Source organism: Aspergillus piperis (assembly GCF_003184755.1).
Source record: "Aspergillus piperis CBS 112811 unplaced genomic scaffold BO85scaffold_9, whole genome shotgun sequence".
Classification (NCBI taxonomy): Eukaryota; Fungi; Ascomycota; class Eurotiomycetes; order Eurotiales; family Aspergillaceae; genus Aspergillus; species Aspergillus piperis.
The window spans coordinates 173,130-195,186 of record NW_020291599.1 but is presented as its reverse complement, the minus strand read 5'-3'; the positions used below and the strand labels follow the sequence as shown (position 1 = coordinate 195,186).

Sequence of the window (22,057 nt, the reverse complement as noted above, 5' to 3'; positions counted from 1 at the left end):
TGTGGACAAAATACTAGTACAACAAGCCGAGTGGAGCCTGCATCTTGGGTTATCTCCGCTGAGTAATGCAAAGACAATTCCCTCTTTCACCAACTGTAGGATCTATCACACAATATGCGGTCTATATAAATTCGTGGTGAGCCCTGGTCTTACACCATTGAAAAATAGAACCTATGAGGAAGCCACGATGCCTCAGGCGGTTCAACTGACGTGGACCGATATGGCCAGTGTGTGCAAACACTTAATGGAGCAGGTGGCAGAAGCACCCACATCCAAAGGGCTCGGCATCATTTGTACAGCCGCCGTAGCCACCCTAATCACTGTCGCCTTCATCAAGCGCTTATATTATCGCAACTGGCATCCGTTGTGTCGCTTTCGTGGTCCTCCCGAGGCTGCTTCATCGCGACATTGGATCTACAGAGTGACCGACCGTGGCTTTCCCGAGGAGGACCTCGAAAAGCTTCATCAGAAGTATCGTGAGTTGCACCTAATCTTCGCTGCCTTTCATGATATTGCATGAGCTTTGGGAGTTAGGCAGTGCTAAGTCGGAATATCTCTAATCTCGGATAGAAACGCAAGCGCTACGCATTGGTCCCAACGAGCTACATATTACCGATGTTCACAAGTACAAGGTCATATATAGTCAAAGCAAGCCGTTCCTGAAGCATGCGGAGTTCTATGAAGCTTTCAACACACCCCATACAGTCTTTACCGAGATCGATGAAGGAATGCATAAAGAGCGCCGACGTCTACTGAATCCCTTCTTCTCCCGAGCAGGTGTCTTCAAACTCGAACCCATCATCCATGAGAAGGCGAAGATTTTGATGAAAAAGATCCGGCGACTTGAGAATAGTCACACTGTTAATGTGTATGATGCTTTCAGGTAAGTGTCATTATGTAGCTTCTCTGATCGGAATTCTACGAGGGCATACTTATCCCAAATAACCGAGGATATGGGCACGGCTGACACATCGGAAACGGCAGATGCCTTACAACTGAGGTCATTATGGAGTTCGCCTTTGCGAAATCAGCAAACATGCTAGAAGAGAGCGAAACTACTTTTGAGTCTTGGTTTCTAGTCGCCTTTGGCGCCGTTGCGCGAAGCATATGGAAGATGCAGGAGTGGCCAATCGCTCGGAAAGCCTTGGGGGTTGTCCCTATGAATGTCATTGGATTGGTGGATCCCAATATCGTCAATGTCCTCAAAATGTTGAAGGTAGGTCCCGAGCTAGTATTCTTTTGCCAGTTAACGATTGTATGCTAATGCCCTGATCTTGTTTACTTAGTTTGCCAAAAACTGTCTCCAACACTATGAGGTGCACGGAAATTCAACGACTCATCCTGTTGTATTCGAAAATCTATCTTCCCTGCCGCACGACTACAAGGTCACCGAGGCAGTTGACATCCTGATTGCAGGAGCTGATACGACAGCATCAACTCTGACTGCTGGCTTTATGCATATTCTCTCGAATCCAGCTATTTATTCCAAATTAGTCGATGCTCTTCGAGGAGTGGACGTCAGCGTGGATGATCCTTCAGCGGCTCGACTTCAGGAACTAGAAAATATTCCTTACTTGGTACGTACAGACACCCCGAACACACAAATTAATCACCTCGCTAACTGTTCGTTAGACTGCCTGTGTGAAGGAGTCTCTCAGAATCGCCATGCCGGTGCCTGGCCGCCTACCGAGAATCGTTCCCCAAGACCTCGCCGAGCCATTCGTTGTTGACGGACTGGTCATCCCGCCCGGTGTAAGTCTGGTACCAGATGATTAAATGCACATTATCTTACTGAAATTATGCAGACTGTTGTCTCCATGTCAACATACACAATGCATACCAACGAAGAGGTTTGGGGTCCCGACGCCCGCGCCTTCAATCCCGACCGTTGGCTTCAGCCGGGAGCGAAGTCCCTGGAACAGTATCTTTGTACATTTTCCAAGGGCGCTCGAATGTGCATTGGTCAAAAGTATGTTCTCCCGTTCGCTCCCAACTACCACCTTATGCGATATCACTAACGTCTGATGTGTAGTGTCGCATACGCCGAGGTCACAATTGTCATGGCATACTTATTCAGAAACTTTGACATCCGGCTCCCGCCTGATTTCCGTCCACCCGAGAGAAAGGATCTGTTTACTATGGAGTATTCGAAACCTGGTTTACCGTTGAAGTTCTCCAGTGTAGAAGCAAGGTAATATTAAAGCGACCCACATGAATGATTTCCGTCCCGTGGTGAGGGTCAGATTATGAGTCTGAGCTGATGATCAGATATAGGCTGTCTGGACAGCAAGATAAACTGCAGAGTAACAAGCTCTTATACATGCAAAACTAGGTATTCCTATACGACGCCCAATATTCCCACCCGAACCTTAGTCAGTTAAATGATACATGTGGTATTCGGAAAGCGCTGTGAAGAAAAAGGTTTTTTCTGCATCCACCTGGACAACTCAACCAGATCAAATGCCAGAATCATCCTCCTCAATGCTGTTAGCAGCCGCATATTTATCCCAGGCAGCACAGTTCTTCTCGAGCGCAGAAGTATCAATCATAGGCTCGAGCTGGGGCATGCTCTCCACGAATTGCATCGCGAAACCCTCGGATTGGTGCCAGCCAATATGGCAATGCAGCAACCACGCTCCAGGATTGTCGGTCTTGAACGCGATGACCAGATAGCCGAGGGCGGGGAGCATGGCCGTGTCACGACGGGGTGGGTTGTAGGTGTTCAGAGTTGTGTTCGACGTGTAGCTTCCATCGCCCTGGGCGAGGATGAAGAAGTCGTGGCCCTGTCAAAGATTATGTGAGCAATGGGGGTAAAATGAGCACGTATCCGGGCCAGAATAACATACATGAAGATGAATAGGATGAGGAACATTGATAGTCATTTCAATATCGACAATCACCCACTTGCCGTTGCCTTCGACCTCAACAACGTGTGAGGTGTTGGTCCATGACGTGTTGCCGTTAGCAATCTGGAGCAGGGTCGGGTTGTCCCATTCTGCCTTAAACGTGGTTGGGCCCATGTACCACTTGTACAAGCCCGCACTGTTCATGATGACGTTCGCCTCGTTGTGGCTTCTGAAGCCGACGCCAGACGCGTCGATAGCAACCACCGGCACCATGCTACTCAACGGCTCGTCGTAGCAGCTGTCGGTGTAGTTGTATGCCGTTGTTGTGGGAGTCGCTACAACAGTATTAAGCTGCTCGTAGTGGAAGATTCCTTTGATGTCAGTATTTTCAATCTCGGCACAGGCCTCCTGGGGAATGGCGCGCATCCAGAAGTCGGACCCGGCGTGGGCTTGGTTTGCCGTGACGATCACATCGTACCGTTGTCCTATAGGTCTTGGTAAGCTTCTCTTCAATTGCTATGGAGCGTAATGACTTACCAACACCGATATTAAGAGACGTCGTGTTGTAAGGCTCAATGGGGACGAAATCCGCAGCAATGACGGTCAAGGTGTGATCATCGATCATGAATCGGAACAGGTTGCTCATTCCACCATTGACAAGTCGAAGGCGGTAAGACTGGCCAGCAGTCACATTCATGAGGAAGCGCTCGCCAACAGTTTCATTATTTTCCTTGACCCAAATGTTCGTTCCATTGATCAGAGCAGTGGTCATCTCGGGCTCGCCATCCGTTTCAGCGGTGGAATACATCTGGTCGGCCGTGCGGTGCGACCAGTCCATGAGCCAAAGCACGCCAGCGTCGACATCGTAGTTCGAACTGGCTGGTCCGTTGATCACAATAGCGCCGTAGATACCATCCCATGCTTGCAGAGCAAAGTGGGAGTGGTAGTAGGTTGTGCCGTACTGCGTGGCACGCCATTCATAAGTGATGGATCCTCCAGGGGGCGTGGGACATTGGGTAATGGAGTTTGTGCCGTCTTGAGGGTTGGTGTGGTTTTGGCGGACACCGTGCCAATGGATGCTGGTTCCGTTGTTTTCCAGACCATTGTAGACATGAACTCGGACCCAGTCACCCCAATTGGCGTATATAGTAGGTCCTGGTGAAGTCCCGTTGATGGTCAGGACGTCCCGAGGGACGCCGTCCGGAGCGGCGGTGGTGTTTCCCAGCTCCAACCAGTATTCGCGAACTACTCCAGTGTCCGGAGCTTCGGTATAGTAGTCGGTATGGATGTCAAAATCGCACCACTGATCGCGGGTTTGCGGTGTGTTGCCTGCACACGCTTGCGTAGAAGGAGAGGAAACCGCGGCATAGGCGGTGCTGGCTGCGAGCCAGCCCGCTGCCAGGATGGTATGCAAATGCATTGACTTGAAGGAAAGATTATGAAAAAGATCCAAATGACTGATCGGAATAGAAAAGAGCGAATGAGATGTGACTTGACAGAGTTCAACGGCTTAGGACAGCATATTGAATATAAAGGATCGTCCTGCCTACCCCCTATCTCGTTCTAGACGAGCGATGGAATATTCAGAACCTTCTCCGTTTCCCGTTCCCGATAGTTGTACCGGTGATCGGCACGCACGCTACCAACAGCATGTATGCGCCATTTTTACCGCCATACGTCGTCCTCACAGTCTCCGGTATTTACGAAGATGTCTAAATCAAGAACGAAGTGGACATAGACAGTGTTGAAATCAGCTAACCCCGAGACGAGATATTTCTGGGAAGGGAGTCAGGAGTGTAATACTGGGCTCGAGCGTCGAGTATACTTAGTCCGAAACGATGTCTGCAGAGTTGCGGAGTACCTTCTTCAGTGGACCCGGCAGGGTTACGTAGACGGGAGATGCGGAGGATACGTACTATGTAGACAACCGGTTGCGACGCGCTCGGAGCTATTGAGGCTCGTTCAGGAAAACCCTGAGACTGAGACCTCGCATGTGAGTTAACTGATTCAGTATAGTATGTGGTTGATGCCGAATCAGATTCAAGATCGATCATCTCGGTCTTGATCTTATCAAGCAGATCCGCTCCGACGTCGATCACTTCCCTTCGTATGATAGTCTTAACCTAGAAAGGTGCCATTTTGCGAAAATGCAGAACGTCCCACTGGTCCCTGTCGGCATTAAGCTGGCATCAAAACTGCCATCCGATATACGGACTTCATCAATGGGCCGAGCTTAATTTCGCTAAATCCAGACGATGATTCGTTCCCTTAAACGTAACCGAAGATGGGGTGACCTTGCGAGTCCCACTCTACAAATACTACGACCTCGGAGTTACTGGTATGCATGCCAAGACGTCCGGCTACGAGTTTAGATTATCACATACAAAGTCGTTCGCCATCAGAACCCTCCATTCATTTGGGTCTGTGGGGACGGGAGTGGAGTCAACCTAGTATACAAGGCCGTCGGGACTTTGCGACATCCGGGACGCATCATGACACGGGAAGTAGTGGATGGAATAATTGTCTTTTGTAACAGTCTAATATATAGTCTAGTATTTAGAGGGTATTGATGATGGGCTGACAGGCCTACAGAAGTTACAACGTTCAGTTTCAGTTTCTTCTGATTTTTTCAGTTTTACCTTTTGAGTACTGTTCTTTAAGTGCGTGATGAGATCTCACCATCTCTGGGCGGCGGCCCTTGCCCTGACGGGAACGGTCCAAGCCACCACATTGCAAGATGTGTGTACAGTTTCCTTCGCTCGAAGCTCATTGCCGGACGACAGCGTATATCCTGGCGTCTCAATTGACAGGTCTTCTGTGAGTGCAGTGGCAGCCTACAACGTGTCGAGCACAGACCAAGTCTATTGGCCGGGCGCCACGTTCGACTACTGCAATGTGACCTTTGCCTACTCCCACTTGGGACGGGATGACCGGGTAGTGGTTAGCTACTGGATGCCCGCTCCGTCGAAGTTTGCCAACCGTTACCTGTCGACGGGTGGCAGTGGATATGACATCACATTGGGAAGCACTTCCTTGCCCGGGGGTGTCATGTACGGTGCTGTGGCGGGCACAACTGACGGTGGATTTGGTGGATTTGAGAATGGCTCGGACGATGTGTGGCTTCTAGCCAATGGCACCCTCAATTACGAAACGGTCTACATGTTCGGTTACCAGGCCATCCATGAGCTGACCGTCATCGGGAAGGAGCTTACCAAGAAGTTCTTCAATACCTCCTCCATCTATTCTTATTACCAAGGTTGCTCTGAGGGTGGCCGTGATGGCTTCAGTCAGATCCAACGATTTGCAGAGGACTTCGACGGGGCCGTGACAGGTGCCCCTGGCTTCCGGTTCACTTTCCAACAAATGCAGCACCTTTGGTCACCCGTTGTCGAGCAAACTTTGGGCTACTATCCCCCTCCCTGTGAGCTTGAGAAGATTGTGAATGAAACTATCAAGGCTTGTGATGCCCTTGACGGCAAGGAGGATGGTGTTGTTTCGCGAACGGACCTCTGCAAGCTTCACTTTGACGCTAACAGCACGATCGGCGAACCGTACAGTTGTGGAGCTTCCTCTTTGACAACCTACAAGAGAAGAAAGCGATCGGAGACATATGCGCTCCCCGCCCAGAACGGCACTGTTTCTCCCCAAGGTGTGGAAGTCGCAAAAGAAATCATGCGGGGAATGCACGATACGAAGGGGAAGCAAGTCTACTTCTCCTACCAGCCAAGTGCGGCTTTCTCCGACGCGGAGACCCACTACGACTACGATACCGGCTCTTGGACCCTCGATATTACCGAATCAAACAGTGAATGGGTGGAGAAATACATTAATCTCCTTAATGCCACTGAGATGCCTACGCTCAAGAACGTCACTTATGACAACCTGAAGGAATGGGTCCGCATCGGCTGGCAGAAATACGACGACACTCTTCAGGCAACTTACCCCGATCTGTCGCCCTACTCCGAAGCGGGCGGTAAGGTGCTTCACTACCATGGAGAATCTGATTACACTGTTCCAACTGCATCGTCTGTGCATTACTATGAGTCTGTCCGTCGTATTATGTACCCTGACATGTCAACGAACGCAAGCTACGCCGCTTTGGGTGAGTGGTATCGCCTTTTCCTCGTTCCCGGTGCGGCACACTGTGGCCCGGATGACTCCCAGCCCAATGGACCTTGGCCACAGAAGACGCTGGAGACTATGATTCGATGGGTTGAGGATGGAGTCTTCCCTGAAATGCTGAACGCAACGGTGCTGCAGGGTGAGCATGAAGGCGAAGAGCAGAAGCTCTGCGCATGGCCTCTTCGACCTCTGTGGAAGAACAATGGCACCACCATGGAGTGCGTGAACGATCCGGAGGGCATGAAGACTTGGGTCTATGACTTGAATGCTTTCAAAATGCCGGTGTATTAGAATGCTTATGAGGTAACTGGGTCTGGTCCCTTCTTCTCCTGCATTCTGATCCTTCTTTTTCTTTGATCACGCACGATGACCAGCTATGCCAACTCCAGCTTGACTGAGACCTGTATACATATTGATCGTGTATTATTGAGGACACTCGTACGCCTCCTTTTTGTCTGGAAACATGATTTTACTGTGTCCTTATATCTTCTGAACTTGCTCTGGCAAGCTTTCTCTTCTATTCTGTATATCAAGTCAGATTCCTTCATTTGAATGTTTTCCTTTGTCCAATGTGAATACATCCAGTAGCGTAAGTACTTAGTATGTCATCGAAAAACACAGTGTCTTCAAGTTATAGTGAGTAGTAGGTTAATGCTCAATACGCCAGTGCACCATCGAATTTCTTCGGTACGTTAGCTACATGCCTACAGAATCGTCTGTGGCACAATCTTTATCCGGGCTATAATCTCGAGCAGTAAATGACACCAAAGTATACCATCCTGGGAAGTGTCGTACACTCCAGAAGACTGGATCGGTTCAGAAATACGGGACAGCCTTGTTTGTGGCTCAGCAGAGATACCCGCGACGTCAGTAGCGATGCACCGTAGACTAGTGTATTCTGAACATAATCTCTGCAAGCGAAACTTCCCCGCAATGTCCCCATGAGGACATTACATCCGACGATTCTGCCCAAGAGACTGGACAGAATGGGACGCTAGCACAGCGCATAAGCATTAGTGTGCACCCTGCCCATGTGGGCACTTTTCCGTATGCAGAGGTGAGCCCATTTTCCGGGGCCCCGAGTTCGATGACTAGTACTTGCTTGTCAACTTAAAGATCGGATGTCGGAGGTGTTGTTTCGGTATTTCCGGTGCGCTTGGATGACGTACTCTCAGATTCCTGGTTTTCATGTTCGGGAAATTGTGGGGTGAGGAGCAATTTCAATAGTATAAATAGGTCCTGTCTGCATGGTAGGGGAAGAGTAGTCGAAAACGTTATTCAACCTCCTAGACCAAGAACAACACCTTCTATTTCCCGGGCTACACGCGATCAAGCCATCATGTTACCAGGCCCGAACAAGCTGTTCCTGTTAACAGCAGCATTATTTGGACATGCCATTGCTCTACCAGCTACCGTAGATTACGACGGTGAGACCCTACCACACCCAAGTTCATACTGCACCAGTTCCACTAGAACCCAAAACCTTCTAACCCCACTCAATTAGTTCTCCCTAGCACCGGCTCCGTCCTCAACCTCGACGTCGCAGCCAGTAACATCACCTACACCGTGCAAGGTAATGACACTATCCATACCATAGCCGCCAAATACAACGTCGGCGCCTGCGACCTCGCCCGTCTGAACGTCCTCTCCGACCCGAACTTCCTATACGAGAACGAGACCCTCCGAATTCCCGCCCGCGCTACCTTCCCCGACGACTACTCCTGCTTCAGCACGAACAACACCGACGCAACAGCTACATGCATCTACGGTGGCCCTCACGTGTATACCATCTTACCCGGAGATACGGTTCAGAAGATCGCTAACGAGCGGTACAATATCACAACGGATTCGATTCTCAGCTTCACTGCGCAGACGGGCTACATTGCTGCTTTGAACCCCGGTATTTATGATGTGCTGGAGACCGGGCAGACGGTGAAGATCCCGAGTTGTGATAATTCGGCGTGCACGATGGCGGACTTTACGTTTACGTATGGCACGTTGCAGGATTTTGCCACGGCATATAATGTTAGTGTGGGGCAGATCATGTCATTGAACTTGGGGTATAATCATACGGATTATATTGCGCCGCTGGGGGTTGTGTATGATTGTACTTTGTTGGATTAAGTGGGCTATGGGGGGGTCTTGGTGTATGGAATTTCTAGGGCTATGAATTTTGCTTTGTTATAAGCTAAGATTGAGCCTCAAGTTGGGAATGTTCCGGTCAGATACGCGAGTTTTATTATTCGCAGTCTTCTTACAAAGATCATTACCTTTTACTGCAGGTCAGAGTCCTCATAATGTTCAGTTTATATAAACTGAAGATTGCCATTCGTCACAGCTCTAGTTCAGTACTGGCCATGAGATGAGCGGAGTTATTCGATCGTACCGATAACAGGCTCTGCATGGGCCGGCTGATCCTGCCCACTCGGCTTCCGATCTCGGCATTCCTCTCCACGGAGCTGCACCAATTCTGTACTACGATGCCTCCTAGCCTCTTCAATCGATGCAGCAGGGTTCCAGATTGCCAGCGTCAAGCTAGCAATGAACATGACTAGAGCATCCAGAATAATTGCATAGATCTCATGCGTGAAAAGATATCCCTCCCACCCATTCATCAGCTCCATGCTGCGGTAGATTCCCCGCGCTACCATGCACGTGCATGCGATCATCAGGGAAGATGTAATTTTTCGCAGGGATGGATTCCGTGCAATCTGGTATATGGCGCGGTAGATCACGTATTCGAGTAACGTAGTAAAAACGCAGGTTGAGACGAGTTGCCAGATGATTCCTGCTACCATTGTGTAGGTGCCTGACCAGTAGGAAGTGTGTGCGCCGAAAGCAGCACCAGCAATACCACCTCCGACAGCTTGGAGAAGAAGACTCCAGAAGTCGACCGTCATGAAGATTACCAGGTATTGCTTGGGTGTAAGAGGGGATTTATCTTGGCCGATTATGGAAACTATCTGACCGAGAATACCGTAGATACCGGCTGTTGTGAAGGCGGGGGCTGTAGTAGTAGTGCGTCAGTTTGGATCCAGTCTACCGCGACCAATTTTAAGGGATTAACAGACCCATTATCAGAGCAGCAAGCTGCATCTCCAGCAGCCTCACGGAGTATGGACAGCGCCAGGCTACTGTACGGGCGAGCCATCCGGTGAATTCCCCGAAGGCACCTAGTGAGAAGGCCAACCCTAGCCAGAGGCATTTATAGTTGAGTCCTTGCCATACATGAACTGCAAAGAGGCCGGCGAAGAGGACCATGAATATAACACCTGCCACGATAGAAGGCCGGTAACCAAAAGGCGTGACCATGTCCGGGTCGTTTATGAATCGCAATGTGACGTTGCCATGGAATCGGCTGGTCGTTGTTCAATTTGCTCGGGTGGAAAAGTTGTGGCTCAACGGGTTGACGGAGGAAAGGTTTAGGATGGATGGAACGGAAAGAGGTGAGGGGGAGATAGCAGGTCGCAGGATTTCGCTATTATTGGACAGAATTTCACCAATGGCAGGCAGCAAAATACATTCCCATGGTATGCATGGGTTGGATCAAAATCAGCGAGTCCGACTGGGAGCAGCAGGGGTCCCCTGCTAGTCTGGTTAAATTTAGCCTGGGTGGGGACAGACTGCGATACATCTATCATCTACCGCCATTCTTAGATAATATGTTCTTAGCAGTCACCAGGGCGCTAAGCTAAGGTCCACCCAACCTCAGAATATTCCCCGTATATACTTCTATGATAGTCGTCGTCCATAGTGTATTTGGTGGTCCAGAGCGGTATAACGCGTGCGCCGCTCATCCAAGTTCTGATGTGTCTGTCAAACGTCGGCGTGACCATGTGGGACTAACATTGTTATATGAGGAGAAGATGTCTATCTAGTGATCTTATCATTGGAGGTAGACATACGTTAGTGGCGAGCCACCTGGATTGACACCTAAACATTGTTATCCCACTAAATGTAAAACTCACCTCATTCTGGTCAGAGGCAATGAATTTGGTGATGACACTAATGCTTACGCCTGCGCCTGAGACGTACTAGATGATCTGGTTACTGTGCCATATATAAATCTACAAGTGGCAGTGCCGAATGCCTGATCGGGTGGTGATATGGTTCCGAGGCCATGACAGTTTACTACTGTTTCCTGAAAACATGACTTCACCTAAGCCAGGATATGGCAACCATATCGTCAGTAGGCACCCGTAGTGTGTGTTTTCTTTATCGTTCTTCACTAATGTCTCGCCCGGATGCCGAAGCCGACGACTCGTCTTCTCTGTATGTATTGGTTAGTAGGTGCTGTAGGCTTGGAGAAGCACAAAGTTATCCCAACGAATCACACTCCGAGAAGAGTATCGAATATGGTGTTGCTATAGAACCAAATGAAAGCCGGAAATACCTCCAAGGGTACAGCCGACTTTGTCTCAGTACCAGAATAGGGAAGAAATGTGATGACTTACGCCTCATTTTTAGAAAGTCCTTCCGGGGGGATACACTCGAACTGGCGAACATGGAAGTTTTCAGGAGTATGCTCCCACCTTATCACCCCAAGGACACTAACCGCCTCTCTAGCAATCCAATGATAACGAAGAGGGTTGTCGAGGGTTGCATACACGTTTGGGATTATGTTCCCCATCATGGGCCGGTTATGAAAATTCACTTCATCACCATGCAGAATAATTCCCCAATAATTTATGGTTCCCGTGACCCATTGAGGCATCCTCGTCCAGAAATCGCGCAGCCAATGTTCTTTCCGAGCCATTTCCTCCGGAGACTGTTCGCCCTCCGAAGCAACAAAAACGAGGAACACACCAAACCCGCTGTTCCGTGAAACCAATATTATATCCGTCGAATCTATACCCTCGACCGTCGAAGACTTGAACCGAACTTCAATAGAGAAGCCGTCGGGTCGCGAGAAAGTGTTTCGAAATTGGTTGATCCAGTATATAGTTCTCGGATTAGCTGGGATCATGGAACCCGAGGTGCAGAGAACATGGTTGGTAAACATGATGGTAGGAAAGCCAGCATCCAGCTAAGCCCGGTTCAGGAAGAATACTTGATAAGAATATAATTGCTGCATGCGTTCAGATCTGTCATTTATACTGTATATCCAAGCAGGATTCCATATGCGACTGTCAATGTCACTGGGGGTTTCCGTTATTACACTACGGTCTTTGGGCACCATTTGGGACCGACCATGGCCTCTGTTGCTGTTAGAACGCTTCTCACCGATAAGAATCCACTTTCTTAATGAAGTCCAAGTCTGATACATTTAGAAGGTAGAAATGGCTTCTTGAAATCTAGAGCCTATCTTAATGATGGGATTCCCCGCGTGCAGGTGTGTTGTGGGGACATAATGCACTGCCTACAGCATAAACTCATACCAATGAAATGTGAGTTGGTGCGGCGGCGCCCCAGCTTGGCTCGAGGCTAGGATTGTTCCGATCGAAAGTTTGCCAGTGGAAGAATGTGGCCCATCATTCCTCGCCCACACCCCAAATGCACGGTTTTTTCTTGTCTGATATATAGGTAGAAGGAGTGGCTCGCACGCATTCCTGCTACCCCCATTTTCCTCACGATCCGTTGTTGGCACCTATATATATCGTCGAAGCAGTGTACTAGGTACATCAGAAATATCGAATTGATCATAAGTAAAAATAAAGAAGAGAAAGGTATTCATCCCGAGATAATTATGGCAGACGAGAACCCTTATAACTAGACTATAATACGAAGGGCAAACCATTAAAACTATAGTAGTAGTAGTAATTATCCTCAAATTTAGCGCAGCTAGTTATTGGCACTTTGCTGTCACTAATAGTCAGAAAGATTATCTAAGACAGTCTCCTAGTACTCGCTAGTATTTTTCATCTCTGACTAGGTACAGGCAGTATATCATCATATAAGTTTTATATAAGAATTATAATTTTATCTTTCATATAACAGCCCGGTTACTTAACCTTTACTAAGATTTTTCCGGTTTATCAGCCATTGTATATAATAAGTATGAAGGTCTGTAGAGAAAAACTGCACGGGGGGAAAGTCTTAGAATTCTTATTATACTAACTTGGTATAAAAACGGTGAAGGGGAGAGAGATACAAATAGGCATTATACTCCATGACCTCTCTTAATATATTTTGAATATATTCTTCTTCCTGGTACTGGGTGTGTGTCTAGTCTCCTCTCTTCTACTAGTAGTCATAATAGTTGCAGCAGCTGAACCTACTACACTTGCGTATCTTAGCATCAGGAACCTCCTTTTGAGATGTTTCGTAACTGTGTCATTCGGGGTGATTACCACCACACCCTCCGGCCACTAAATAAAAAAGAAATTATTGTGCATCATCCGTGAATCGAACACGGGCCTCATCGATGGCAACGATGAATTCTACCACTAGACCAATGATGCTTGAGCTGCGGACCATTGCGTTATCTGATTCGCTGCTTAATTCAGACCTATATATATCAATATGATTCCTCAACTAGAATCTCAAAAGTTTTGGTACTTCTGGTCACGTGTTTCGATGTTTTCATAACAAGAAGGACCGTCTTACCCCGCATATTGGTTCCTGGTAATGAGTGGAAACAGTTACCAGCTACTCTCCGTCCCTTGGCACCCGCGAATGTCTCCTCGATGGAGTCCGCCGCGAGATACTTTCTTCTCAACTCAATTGGAGCCGGTACCGTGATGGTCAGGTTTGGTCATAGCCAGGTTGGACTTACTTCAAGGCCATCCTCTGGATTGGCCATATTACACTCTCAATGGCATAAATACCGAAGCCGATGGGAGGCGCTGTCCATAGCCGATCTTTAGTGCCATAGCCGATGAGAATGAAGATTTACAACTTATCTTCTAGGGCTCAACTGCTACTATTTCTCATCATTTACGGCTATGGTCCTGTCGGCAAAGGGGTAAAAGTTCATCAGTAGCCCGTATGAGCACGACTTCTCCGCGTAGTATCGGTAATGGATTGTTTCCTGGATAGTCTAGTTTCTCGACCTTGCCTGCCGGTATAAAAAGGTGAACAATTTCTTTCATCAATCTTGCCCATCGTTAGCAATTCTCCAATCTTGACAATAAGTTCCACTCTTTTGTCTATTCATCATTATTGCATCGTTTGTGCTACCATGTCTACCACTTCTACCGTCACTCAAACCGTCCTTTGCTCCAGGCCGGACCTCAAAGTCATTAAAAATGGTTTCGGTGCCGAGATTACTGGCCTGAATTTCACTTACGGTGTCACTGATGAAGCGTTTCGCTTTATTGAGGATGCGGTAAAGAAGGTTGGTAGTAAACTGGTAACAAATTCGTGCGGAACCATACACTGAGACTGTTACAGTATGGCTTTGCCGTTGTCCGTAAGACAAACCTCGTCGATGAGACTCACCTCGAGCTGGCTCGCAAGTTTGGTGAACTTGACGATGTAACCCCGTACAATAAGGCGGGTCGTGTGCACCGCCTCAGATACAACGAGCTCTTTGACGTGGGGAACATCGAACTTGACGGCTCCATTGTGGATCTAAACAGCCCGCGAGGCGAGGCGAATAAGGTATGTAGCAACACTCCCATATAGTACCTGTTCGGAAATAGAGAAAGACGAATAGAACTGACTGTCTTCAGGGTAACTCTCTGTTTCACACGGACTCTAGCTTCAACCCTCGCCGAGCCGGTTACTCTCTTCTACTTGCCCATGAGCTTCCGCCACCCGGGACTGGGGGCTCTACTGCCTTTGCCGACATGAGGGGCGCCTACCGTGACCTTGACGACGATTTCAAGCACTTCCTCCACGAAAGAAACTTCATTGCCCGTCATTCCATCCTGCATTCCAAGAAAATGGCTGCTCCGGAGCATTTCAAGGATGTTAACCCTACGGACCATTTTATGTCCCGCCACTTACTACTGCAAGAGCACGAGCGCACCGGCATTCCCACTATTTACCTAGCCAAACACATCCACTCCCTCGAAGGTGTCTCCCCCGAAGAATCCCACAAGATCCTTGATAGGCTTTTCGAGCACTCCACTCAAGACAAGTACGTCATTGAAGTGGAATGGATGAATGTTGGTGATATGATTGTCTGGGATAATACATGTACAATGCACCGTGCCATCAGTGGCGAGTTCATGACCAAATACAGGAGAGACATGCGGCGTGCTACTGTGCATGATGACAGCAGTTTAGCATGGGGCCTGAATCCCAAGATCGATCAGCGGATGGGGCTCCCTTAAAGCGTCAACGTACTTTGTACCTAGTTTAGGCCAACCTCGCCATTGTCGCGATGAGATTATAGTGTAGACAGCAACATTCAACTTCAAGCACCCGAGAATTGATATTCATACTAATTCTCAGTACGCAGTCACCCTTACGTGGTGATAAGCAGTCTGCTTTATTGTTGTCGCCACAAGCCCGTAAGGCATGGCTTCGGCAATGGTTATCGGCTATAGCCGAAGTTCTCCACATCAACCCCCGCATACCCTTGGAAAGATCTCAATTCTAAAGATCTGTCGGAATCACTACCTATTACCGATGGATAAAAGAATCCGGCAATCATGACTGCCAGTACAGGTAAGAGGTCGTCTCGTGCCTGTCTGCGATGCCGTAAGCGCAAAACCCGATGCGACCTGTAAGGATGCTCTTTACATCTGCCCAAGTTGCGGCTAATACGGCTATAGTGATACCATTGGAGAACCAGGCAAAGCTCCCTGTGTCTTTTGCCATGATACTAAGAGCCAATGTGTCCTCGTCAACTCCAGGCGAGGGGGAAATTTTCGCCAGCATCAGCACAAGTCGGGCACTTCGCGACGGCAGAAGACTCCGCTGCCAACAAACTCCGGAGACTCGAACGGGCCTGACGTGGAACCGGCTAATAGCGTGTCTGATGTGACCGAAAGTTCATCAGATGGTGAAGACAGCGTTGGCAGACAGAATCCTGGAGATGTACTAGCTATGGAACTCCGGAATCCATCTGATGCGCTGCAAATACTAGCCATGTCTGGTCAGGTCCGGTCCGGAAGTCGGCTTCAAGCTCAGTTCACCAGCACGGCAAACTTGGAGGAACAATTGGACGCGGCAGCTCATAGAACAAGCGCGTCAGACACCAACCATTCTCAGGACTCTCAAAGCCACCAGAGACCTTCGGCCACTATATTTGATGATTACGAGTTGGTGAAGAGAGGCGTATTGCGCCCGAGCCTTGTATTTGAGCTACTACATGAGTTAGCCACACTTCATAAAACCTCATCTGTGTCTACTGACAGGGACCAGGTATCACAATAATTATCATCCATATTGTCCGATCGTACCTTCTCATTTGCTGGTTTTATCAAGAATGGGCCAAATTCAACGGTCTGAATACTTTCTTCTCACAGCTATCCTCACCATTGCGTCGAGAGACAATCCCCACCATTCACTCACCCATCGTTATTGCTGGGATCACACCCAACGTCTCCTGGTTGATGTACTCCTGGCACACCCCTGGACCCAAACGCCAGCAACTGTCCAGGGACTGTTACTTTTGGCGGAGTGGCTTCCCCATATTCAAGTTCAAGAAACATCATCTGAATCGTCCAAAAATCTGTTTAGCGAAGATAGAACAGCTTGGTCGCTTGTTGGGCTCGCAGTCCGGCAAGGCTATCTCCAGCGCCTCGACCAGGCCGCCTTTCGTAGTTTTAGTCACAGTGGGTCAAAGCAACGAACAGAGCAAGACAGGATTGTCTGGGCATGTAAGTCTTCATATCTTTGACATTGGCTTTCAATGTATGTCCTAACCTCAGTTCCAGATATATTTATTGCCGATCGTCAGATATCAGTCCGACTTGGGCAGTCATTCTGGTCCCGAGGCCCGTCTCTTGCCGCAGAATTTACCGCCGACGATTTCCCGAGTCTTCAGCCTCGTCCGGAGAATAACAATGAGGACTATGCATCGTGGCTGCAAGCCTCTATGGAGCTGATACAAAACTTGCATAATGCTCATGCAATTCTTTACTCATCCAAAGACCGAACATTGGCAATGGTCTATGAAGGTGATTACGCCCGGTATCTTGATGACTTTCGAACTTCCGCAACCACGTGGCGCTCGACATGGGGCAATCTAGCTGTGTCCGCTAAGATAAGGACAACTCTTCTTATCATGTACCAGTATATTTGCCTTTACACGAATGCCTTTTCCTTCCAGCGGTCCTGACGAGGGCTTCTCGCCCATATGGATCATCCAACAAGGGACAGCAGAATGAGCGCCCATTTGCCGACATATTATCCAAAGGCATCATGGCATCCCCCGATGGTCGGTACATGTTTGATGCTATTAGCGCAGCGAGGAATTTGTTGGCTCTGATGAATAGTCTTGATCCGCAACATGTGCTATGCTACCTACCGCTCGTTATTACTTGTAAGGTTTTTTACCATCCAGAGTTACCTACTACTTACACCTATTTGCAGATATGGTGTCTATGCAGCAGTCCTACTGCACAAAGCAGACCGAGCAGGGGCGTTCCAATCCAAAGAACAGCACCAAGAGATTACCACCTTAGCCCAAAAATTCACATCTGTTCTGGAAAAGGGAGCGTCGACTGAATCACACATCTGCCACAGTTACAGTCGGATGCTAAGGCAACTATGGAACCGACGGGAAAAGAAGAATACTAAAGCTTCACGCAACCAAGGTAACATAGAATTGAACCTTGGTGACCAGCACAATCTCTCAACTACCCCACAATCGTTTCTATTGGCTCAAGAGCCCGATAATCAGACATTCGCCGATGGCACCTTGGGCGACGCTTGCATCTCACAACAGATAAGCCCTCTACCAATGGAAAATGATGTGTCAGAGTTTCCCTCTGTTGAGGGATATTTCTTTGGTTCGTTTATGCCTGGTATCGCTGACTTTAGCACTCCTAATTTCGATGAATACTTGGCCCAAGAATACTCCTTGATCGGTGGTGCAGATGGTCCCCAAAACTGGAACTCAGTAGATACTAATGTGGATTCTCACATTCTTGATTTGTAGTACTACAATGACAACAGTATTTATTATCGTGGTGCGGGTCACTGCATCGTTTTGGATTTCACGGAATCCCGACCCCTAGCACATTCATGTGACCTTGCCTATCCAACACACTTCATGTAGTTTGGATATTGCGCGTTATTGGAAAGAAAGTGACAATTTTTTCTAAATTTTCAAGAGCTCAATCATGATAGGATACTTCGGCAAAGGTCCCGCAAAGCTTCGCGCCCGCGATAAATGCTAGTCCCGCCTAACATAGATAGCGTCGGACATCCCGGTTTTGCCCATGGCTAGCCCTAAGCGGCCCATAACGCCATCACGTTTCGCGGGCCATGTGGCCCGACAAGCTCTTTGGCCTCCCATGTTTGGATGCCACTAGTCTGGGCCACCGGGCTACCTGTCTTAGCAGCAGGAGAGAAGGCCAGTTATACACACGAATACCACATCTAAGCTTATTCTATCTTTTCCCATACATCGCCCAATGGCCGAAAATAAAGTGTAAAGAGTGATGCCTAAAATGCTTCCGTCTACGACAGATGTCTTTTTTTTTTTTTTTTTGGCAGAAATGGGGGAATTTACTCATATTAGATAACGGTTTAGATGGGGTTATCACCGCAGGAACATGGGGAGCGGGGATTCCTGCTGAGCCGTAGGTTAGTGTTGGTAATATCCCGCTGTCTCAACCAGAGCGGGGTTGAATTCCCCGGCTATATTGATTGCCACGCTGGCCAATCATATTGTGAACTCTAATTATCTCTTCGTAGCCTGCTTGATAAGAATTAGTCCGTCAATATCCGCTTCCCACTTACCGTTCCTGCCAGTGAGGGTACCTCGCATGCCATGCTTGACCTGCATCCTGCAGTCTCTTTGAACGACGCCACCAGCATGAAGTGATAAGCATACAAGCCAATTGCATGCGTGTGCCGAGGGATGTGGCACAGAAACTTCGTCACGGTCTCATTGGCGGGATGTCTTGCGTTCTTAAACGATTGGCGCCGCCCTAATGCAAGCGGAATGCAAGCGATAGCATCAGGTGCGTGTGTGTTATCTTGCACCAATATGGTGTGCTAAAGCAAAACGCATTCGACACCTTCGTGCTTTCAAAATATAAACAGAAGGTTAAATTTATATAACAGTGCTCCTGAGGAAGCTTCCATCTGTCAATTCAAGACTTTTACACATCATTCGTACTCTCCCATGTATCCTTAGATTGACCCACCTTAGGATACGGACAAGATGGCCGACTACAGAGAGCCCATCTCCTTGAGCAGCCAGTCTGATAAGGAAAAGGCTAAAGCAACGGGTACCAAGATCGATGAGTCCGATCTGCAATCTCTCTTAGATCAATTGCGGCAGATCGTGGCTGAAAATGAACTTGACGTCAACTTCCCTGTTCAGATCATCGCTCAGGCGCGCGAGATCCTCGACGCCGATACCAAGCATATTGATCTCTCTCAGCTGCAGGAGGTTATGTCAGATATCGAAAAGCATCGTGACCTCATTGAGAATGACTCTCCCTATCCGGAGGTCCGCGCTGTGGTCGACCCAACTGATGACCCTGAAATCTCGGCCAATACTTTCCGAGCCTGGTTCCTGGGCATGATAGCTACCATCGTCTTCACGGGGGTCAACCAATTCTTCACCCTGCGCTATCCCACTATTGTCATATATTCCATTGTCGCTCAATTGCTGTCCTACCCCTGCGGGGTCTTCATGGCCAAAACCCTGCCTACGCGCCAGTGGAACCTGTTTGGCTGGAAGTTCAGTCTGAATCCCGGCCCCTTCAACCAGAAGGAACACATGCTCATCACTGTTATGTCTAATGTCTCCTTCGGCGGTACCAATGGCACAGCCTACGTGACGTACATCTTTCAGGTGCTGAAAGCCAAATCCTTCTATAACCTGACGTCGCTGTACGATCAAGCCGGTTTCCAAATCCTCGTTACGCTATCCACACAACTACTGGGCTACGGCTGTGCCGGCGTGGTACGCCGATTCCTAGTGTACCCACCGTCCATGATCTACCCGAAATGCCTCTCAACCATCGCTCTGAACAAAGCCCTACACAGTGATGAAGGTCGCGAGCGGGTCCACGGCTGGAAGATCAGCCGATACCGCTTTTTCATGTACTGCTTCATAGGCATGTTCTTCTACTACTGGTTCCCGGGGTATATCTTTCAAGCCTTGTCGTACTTCAACTGGATCAACTGGATCGCCCCGGATAACGTCAAGCTAGCCATCATTTGTGGGACTATCACCGGGCTTGGCCTCAACCCCTTACCCACTTTCGATTGGAACATCATCTACGCACTCTACGACCCGATCATCTATCCCTTCTACGCATTGGCCAACATTGGTATCGGCACTATCCTGGGAGCCTTCTGCGTCATTGCCCCCGTCTACTTCAGCAACGTGTGGAAGACCGCTTATTTCCCCATCATCAGCAACGATGTTTTCGACGACACGGGCAACACCTACAATGTCACTCGCGTGCTTAACAGCAAGGGCGAATTCGACCTAGAAGGCTATGAAGGTTACAGTCAACCGTATCTGACGGCCGGGTACTCCGTCATGTTCTTTTTCTTCTTCGCCATGTACTTGGCAACTATCGTGCACGTCGCACTCTACAACCGGCGCGAGATCATGAAGGGATTCCGCGCCCTATGGAAATGGGCTAGTGCGCGAGAGGAGCACGAGGACGTCCACAATCGCTTGATGAAGCAATACAAGGAGGTCCCGGAGTGGTGGTACCTGGTTGTTCTGGCTGTCGCGTTCGTGTTCGGCTGCATTGGCGTCGCCAAGTACGACACCGGCATGCCCATCTGGGGTATCGTCTTCGCCATCATCCTCTGCCTCGTGCTGCAGATTCCATACGGCATGGTCTACGCCATCACCAACTCTGAGGTAACGAACAACGTTATTGCCGAGTTCATTGGAGGATACGCCATCACCGGCAAACCCGTCGCCAACCTCCTCTTCAAGGCATTCGGATACATCGCCTGTGCCCAATCCATCCAGTTCGTGGCTGATCTAAAGCTGGGCCATTATATGAAGATTGCCCCGCGAGTAATGTTCGCAGCCCAGCTGGCTGCCACTATCGTCGGTGCATTTGTCTCCCTTGGAGTAAATGTCTGGGCCCTGGCCAACATCGAGGACGTGTGTTCCACCACCCAACCGGACAAGTTCACCTGCGCCAGTAAGTCACCCTATCCCACAGTTTGATCTTTCCTCCCACACTGTCCCGCATTTCCCATTTTCTGATCACATAAAACAGGTGCTCGAGACTTCTATACCTCCTCTGTAATCTGGGGCGCCATCGGCCCACGCCGCCTCTTCGGCACAGGACAGATCTATAACCCACTGCTATACGGCTTTCTCGTTGGCGCCCTCCTTCCCATCCCCTTCTACTTCATCACCAAATGGCGCCCCCGCTCCATTCTCCGATACGTTTATATTCCGCTGGTATTCTACGGGATCTGCGATATCTCACCGTACAATGTCACGTACGCGTGGTGTCCGATGGTGGTGGGCTTCATCTTCAACTATTGGATCAAGAGACGGTGGCAGGCGTGGTGGGAGAAGTATGCGTATGTTTTCACGACCGCTATGTCGTGTGGAGTGGCTATCTCTGCCATTATTATCTTCTTTGCTGTCGAGTATAAGGAGGTCGATTTGAATTGGTGGGGGAATGAGGTCTCGTATGCTGGGTGCGATAATGATGGGTGTACGTTGTTGGCGATTCCGGAGGGAGGGAAGATCTGAGGTTGACTCTTTCTTTCTTTCTTTCTTTGAAATTGTATGTGGTTTTTTGTGTGTTTCATCGATGAAGGAGATGTGTGTATGTATGTAGAGGATAGTAGGAAGCAATAAGAGGAAGCATGGTGATGCATGTAGGGGCAAAGATCCGAAGCAAAAAAAGGTCAAAAAAATGGGCGACACAATATTTCAGAGTCTAAGGCAAGGTCCTGATACGGATCGAACACGGAACCTCTCAACTAAGTGACATGAAAGACCCGACGCGAGTGATTAACCGTTAGACCACCCAGGTTTGCCCTGAGAGAGTGACACCGTGAAAGGTTTATGAGTGGGCCTACTT

At 48.9% G+C, this 22,057-nt stretch overlaps 9 protein-coding genes and 1 non-coding gene across 10 annotated transcripts; 6 read left to right on the top strand and 4 right to left on the bottom strand.

The window, feature by feature from the left end:
• Positions 1-187: 187 nt before the first annotated feature.
• Positions 188-2,571, top strand: BO85DRAFT_477893 (cytochrome P450; the record flags this gene model as incomplete). Its single annotated transcript, XM_025662858.1, has 8 exons — positions 188-476; positions 571-883; positions 985-1,216; positions 1,287-1,577; positions 1,633-1,752; positions 1,806-1,969; positions 2,033-2,191; positions 2,333-2,571. The coding sequence occupies 8 exons, from the start codon at positions 188-190 to the stop codon at positions 2,379-2,381; spliced, it is 1,617 nt and encodes a 538-aa protein (XP_025515316.1). The 3' UTR covers positions 2,382-2,571.
• On the bottom strand, positions 2,288-4,266 carry BO85DRAFT_520153 (multicopper oxidase; the record flags this gene model as incomplete). Its single annotated transcript, XM_025665107.1, has 3 exons — positions 2,288-2,783; positions 2,847-3,331; positions 3,384-4,266. The coding sequence occupies 3 exons, from the start codon at positions 4,264-4,266 to the stop codon at positions 2,457-2,459; spliced, it is 1,695 nt and encodes a 564-aa protein (XP_025515315.1). The 3' UTR covers positions 2,288-2,456.
• Positions 4,267-5,513: 1,247 nt separating this feature from the next.
• Positions 5,514-7,513, top strand: BO85DRAFT_468834 (tannase; the record flags this gene model as incomplete). The annotated part of the gene is made up of 1 exon (XM_025662296.1): positions 5,514-7,513. One exon carries the CDS (start codon positions 5,514-5,516, stop codon positions 7,257-7,259), a length of 1,746 nt encoding a protein of 581 aa, XP_025515314.1. The 3' UTR covers positions 7,260-7,513.
• A 744-nt stretch (positions 7,514-8,257) lies between these two features.
• BO85DRAFT_300004 (uncharacterized protein) lies at positions 8,258-9,131 on the top strand. The gene is made up of 2 exons (XM_025655335.1): positions 8,258-8,395; positions 8,473-9,131. The coding sequence occupies exons 1-2, from the start codon at positions 8,308-8,310 to the stop codon at positions 9,090-9,092; spliced, it is 708 nt and encodes a 235-aa protein (XP_025515313.1). The 5' UTR covers positions 8,258-8,307; the 3' UTR covers positions 9,093-9,131.
• Positions 9,132-9,340: 209 nt separating this feature from the next.
• On the bottom strand, positions 9,341-10,229 carry BO85DRAFT_372620 (RTA1 domain-containing protein; the record flags this gene model as incomplete). The annotated part of the gene is made up of 2 exons (XM_025656045.1): positions 9,341-9,975; positions 10,040-10,229. The coding sequence occupies 2 exons, from the start codon at positions 10,227-10,229 to the stop codon at positions 9,341-9,343; spliced, it is 825 nt and encodes a 274-aa protein (XP_025515312.1).
• Positions 10,230-11,183: 954 nt separating this feature from the next.
• On the bottom strand, positions 11,184-11,970 carry BO85DRAFT_438514 (uncharacterized protein; the record flags this gene model as incomplete). The annotated part of the gene is made up of 2 exons (XM_025658675.1): positions 11,184-11,238; positions 11,423-11,970. 2 exons carry the CDS (start codon positions 11,968-11,970, stop codon positions 11,184-11,186), a joined length of 603 nt encoding a protein of 200 aa, XP_025515311.1.
• Positions 11,971-13,298: 1,328 nt separating this feature from the next.
• On the bottom strand, positions 13,299-13,369 carry BO85DRAFT_t149. The gene has a single exon. It is a non-coding gene; the product is annotated as a tRNA-Gly (tRNA).
• A 719-nt stretch (positions 13,370-14,088) lies between these two features.
• BO85DRAFT_514121 (TauD/TfdA dioxygenase family protein) lies at positions 14,089-15,254 on the top strand (the record flags this gene model as incomplete). Its single annotated transcript, XM_025664743.1, has 3 exons — positions 14,089-14,244; positions 14,301-14,510; positions 14,582-15,254. The coding sequence occupies 3 exons, from the start codon at positions 14,089-14,091 to the stop codon at positions 15,185-15,187; spliced, it is 972 nt and encodes a 323-aa protein (XP_025515310.1). The 3' UTR covers positions 15,188-15,254.
• Positions 15,255-15,508: 254 nt separating this feature from the next.
• Positions 15,509-17,964, top strand: BO85DRAFT_468832 (Zn(II)2Cys6 transcription factor; the record flags this gene model as incomplete). Its single annotated transcript, XM_025662295.1, has 6 exons — positions 15,509-15,582; positions 15,632-16,174; positions 16,224-16,681; positions 16,739-17,096; positions 17,147-17,346; positions 17,414-17,964. 6 exons carry the CDS (start codon positions 15,509-15,511, stop codon positions 17,962-17,964), a joined length of 2,184 nt encoding a protein of 727 aa, XP_025515309.1.
• Positions 17,965-19,197: 1,233 nt separating this feature from the next.
• Positions 19,198-21,825, top strand: BO85DRAFT_514109 (OPT oligopeptide transporter; the record flags this gene model as incomplete). Its single annotated transcript, XM_025664742.1, has 3 exons — positions 19,198-19,652; positions 19,728-21,157; positions 21,236-21,825. 3 exons carry the CDS (start codon positions 19,198-19,200, stop codon positions 21,721-21,723), a joined length of 2,373 nt encoding a protein of 790 aa, XP_025515308.1. The 3' UTR covers positions 21,724-21,825.
• Between the last annotated feature and the right edge of the window lie 232 nt (positions 21,826-22,057).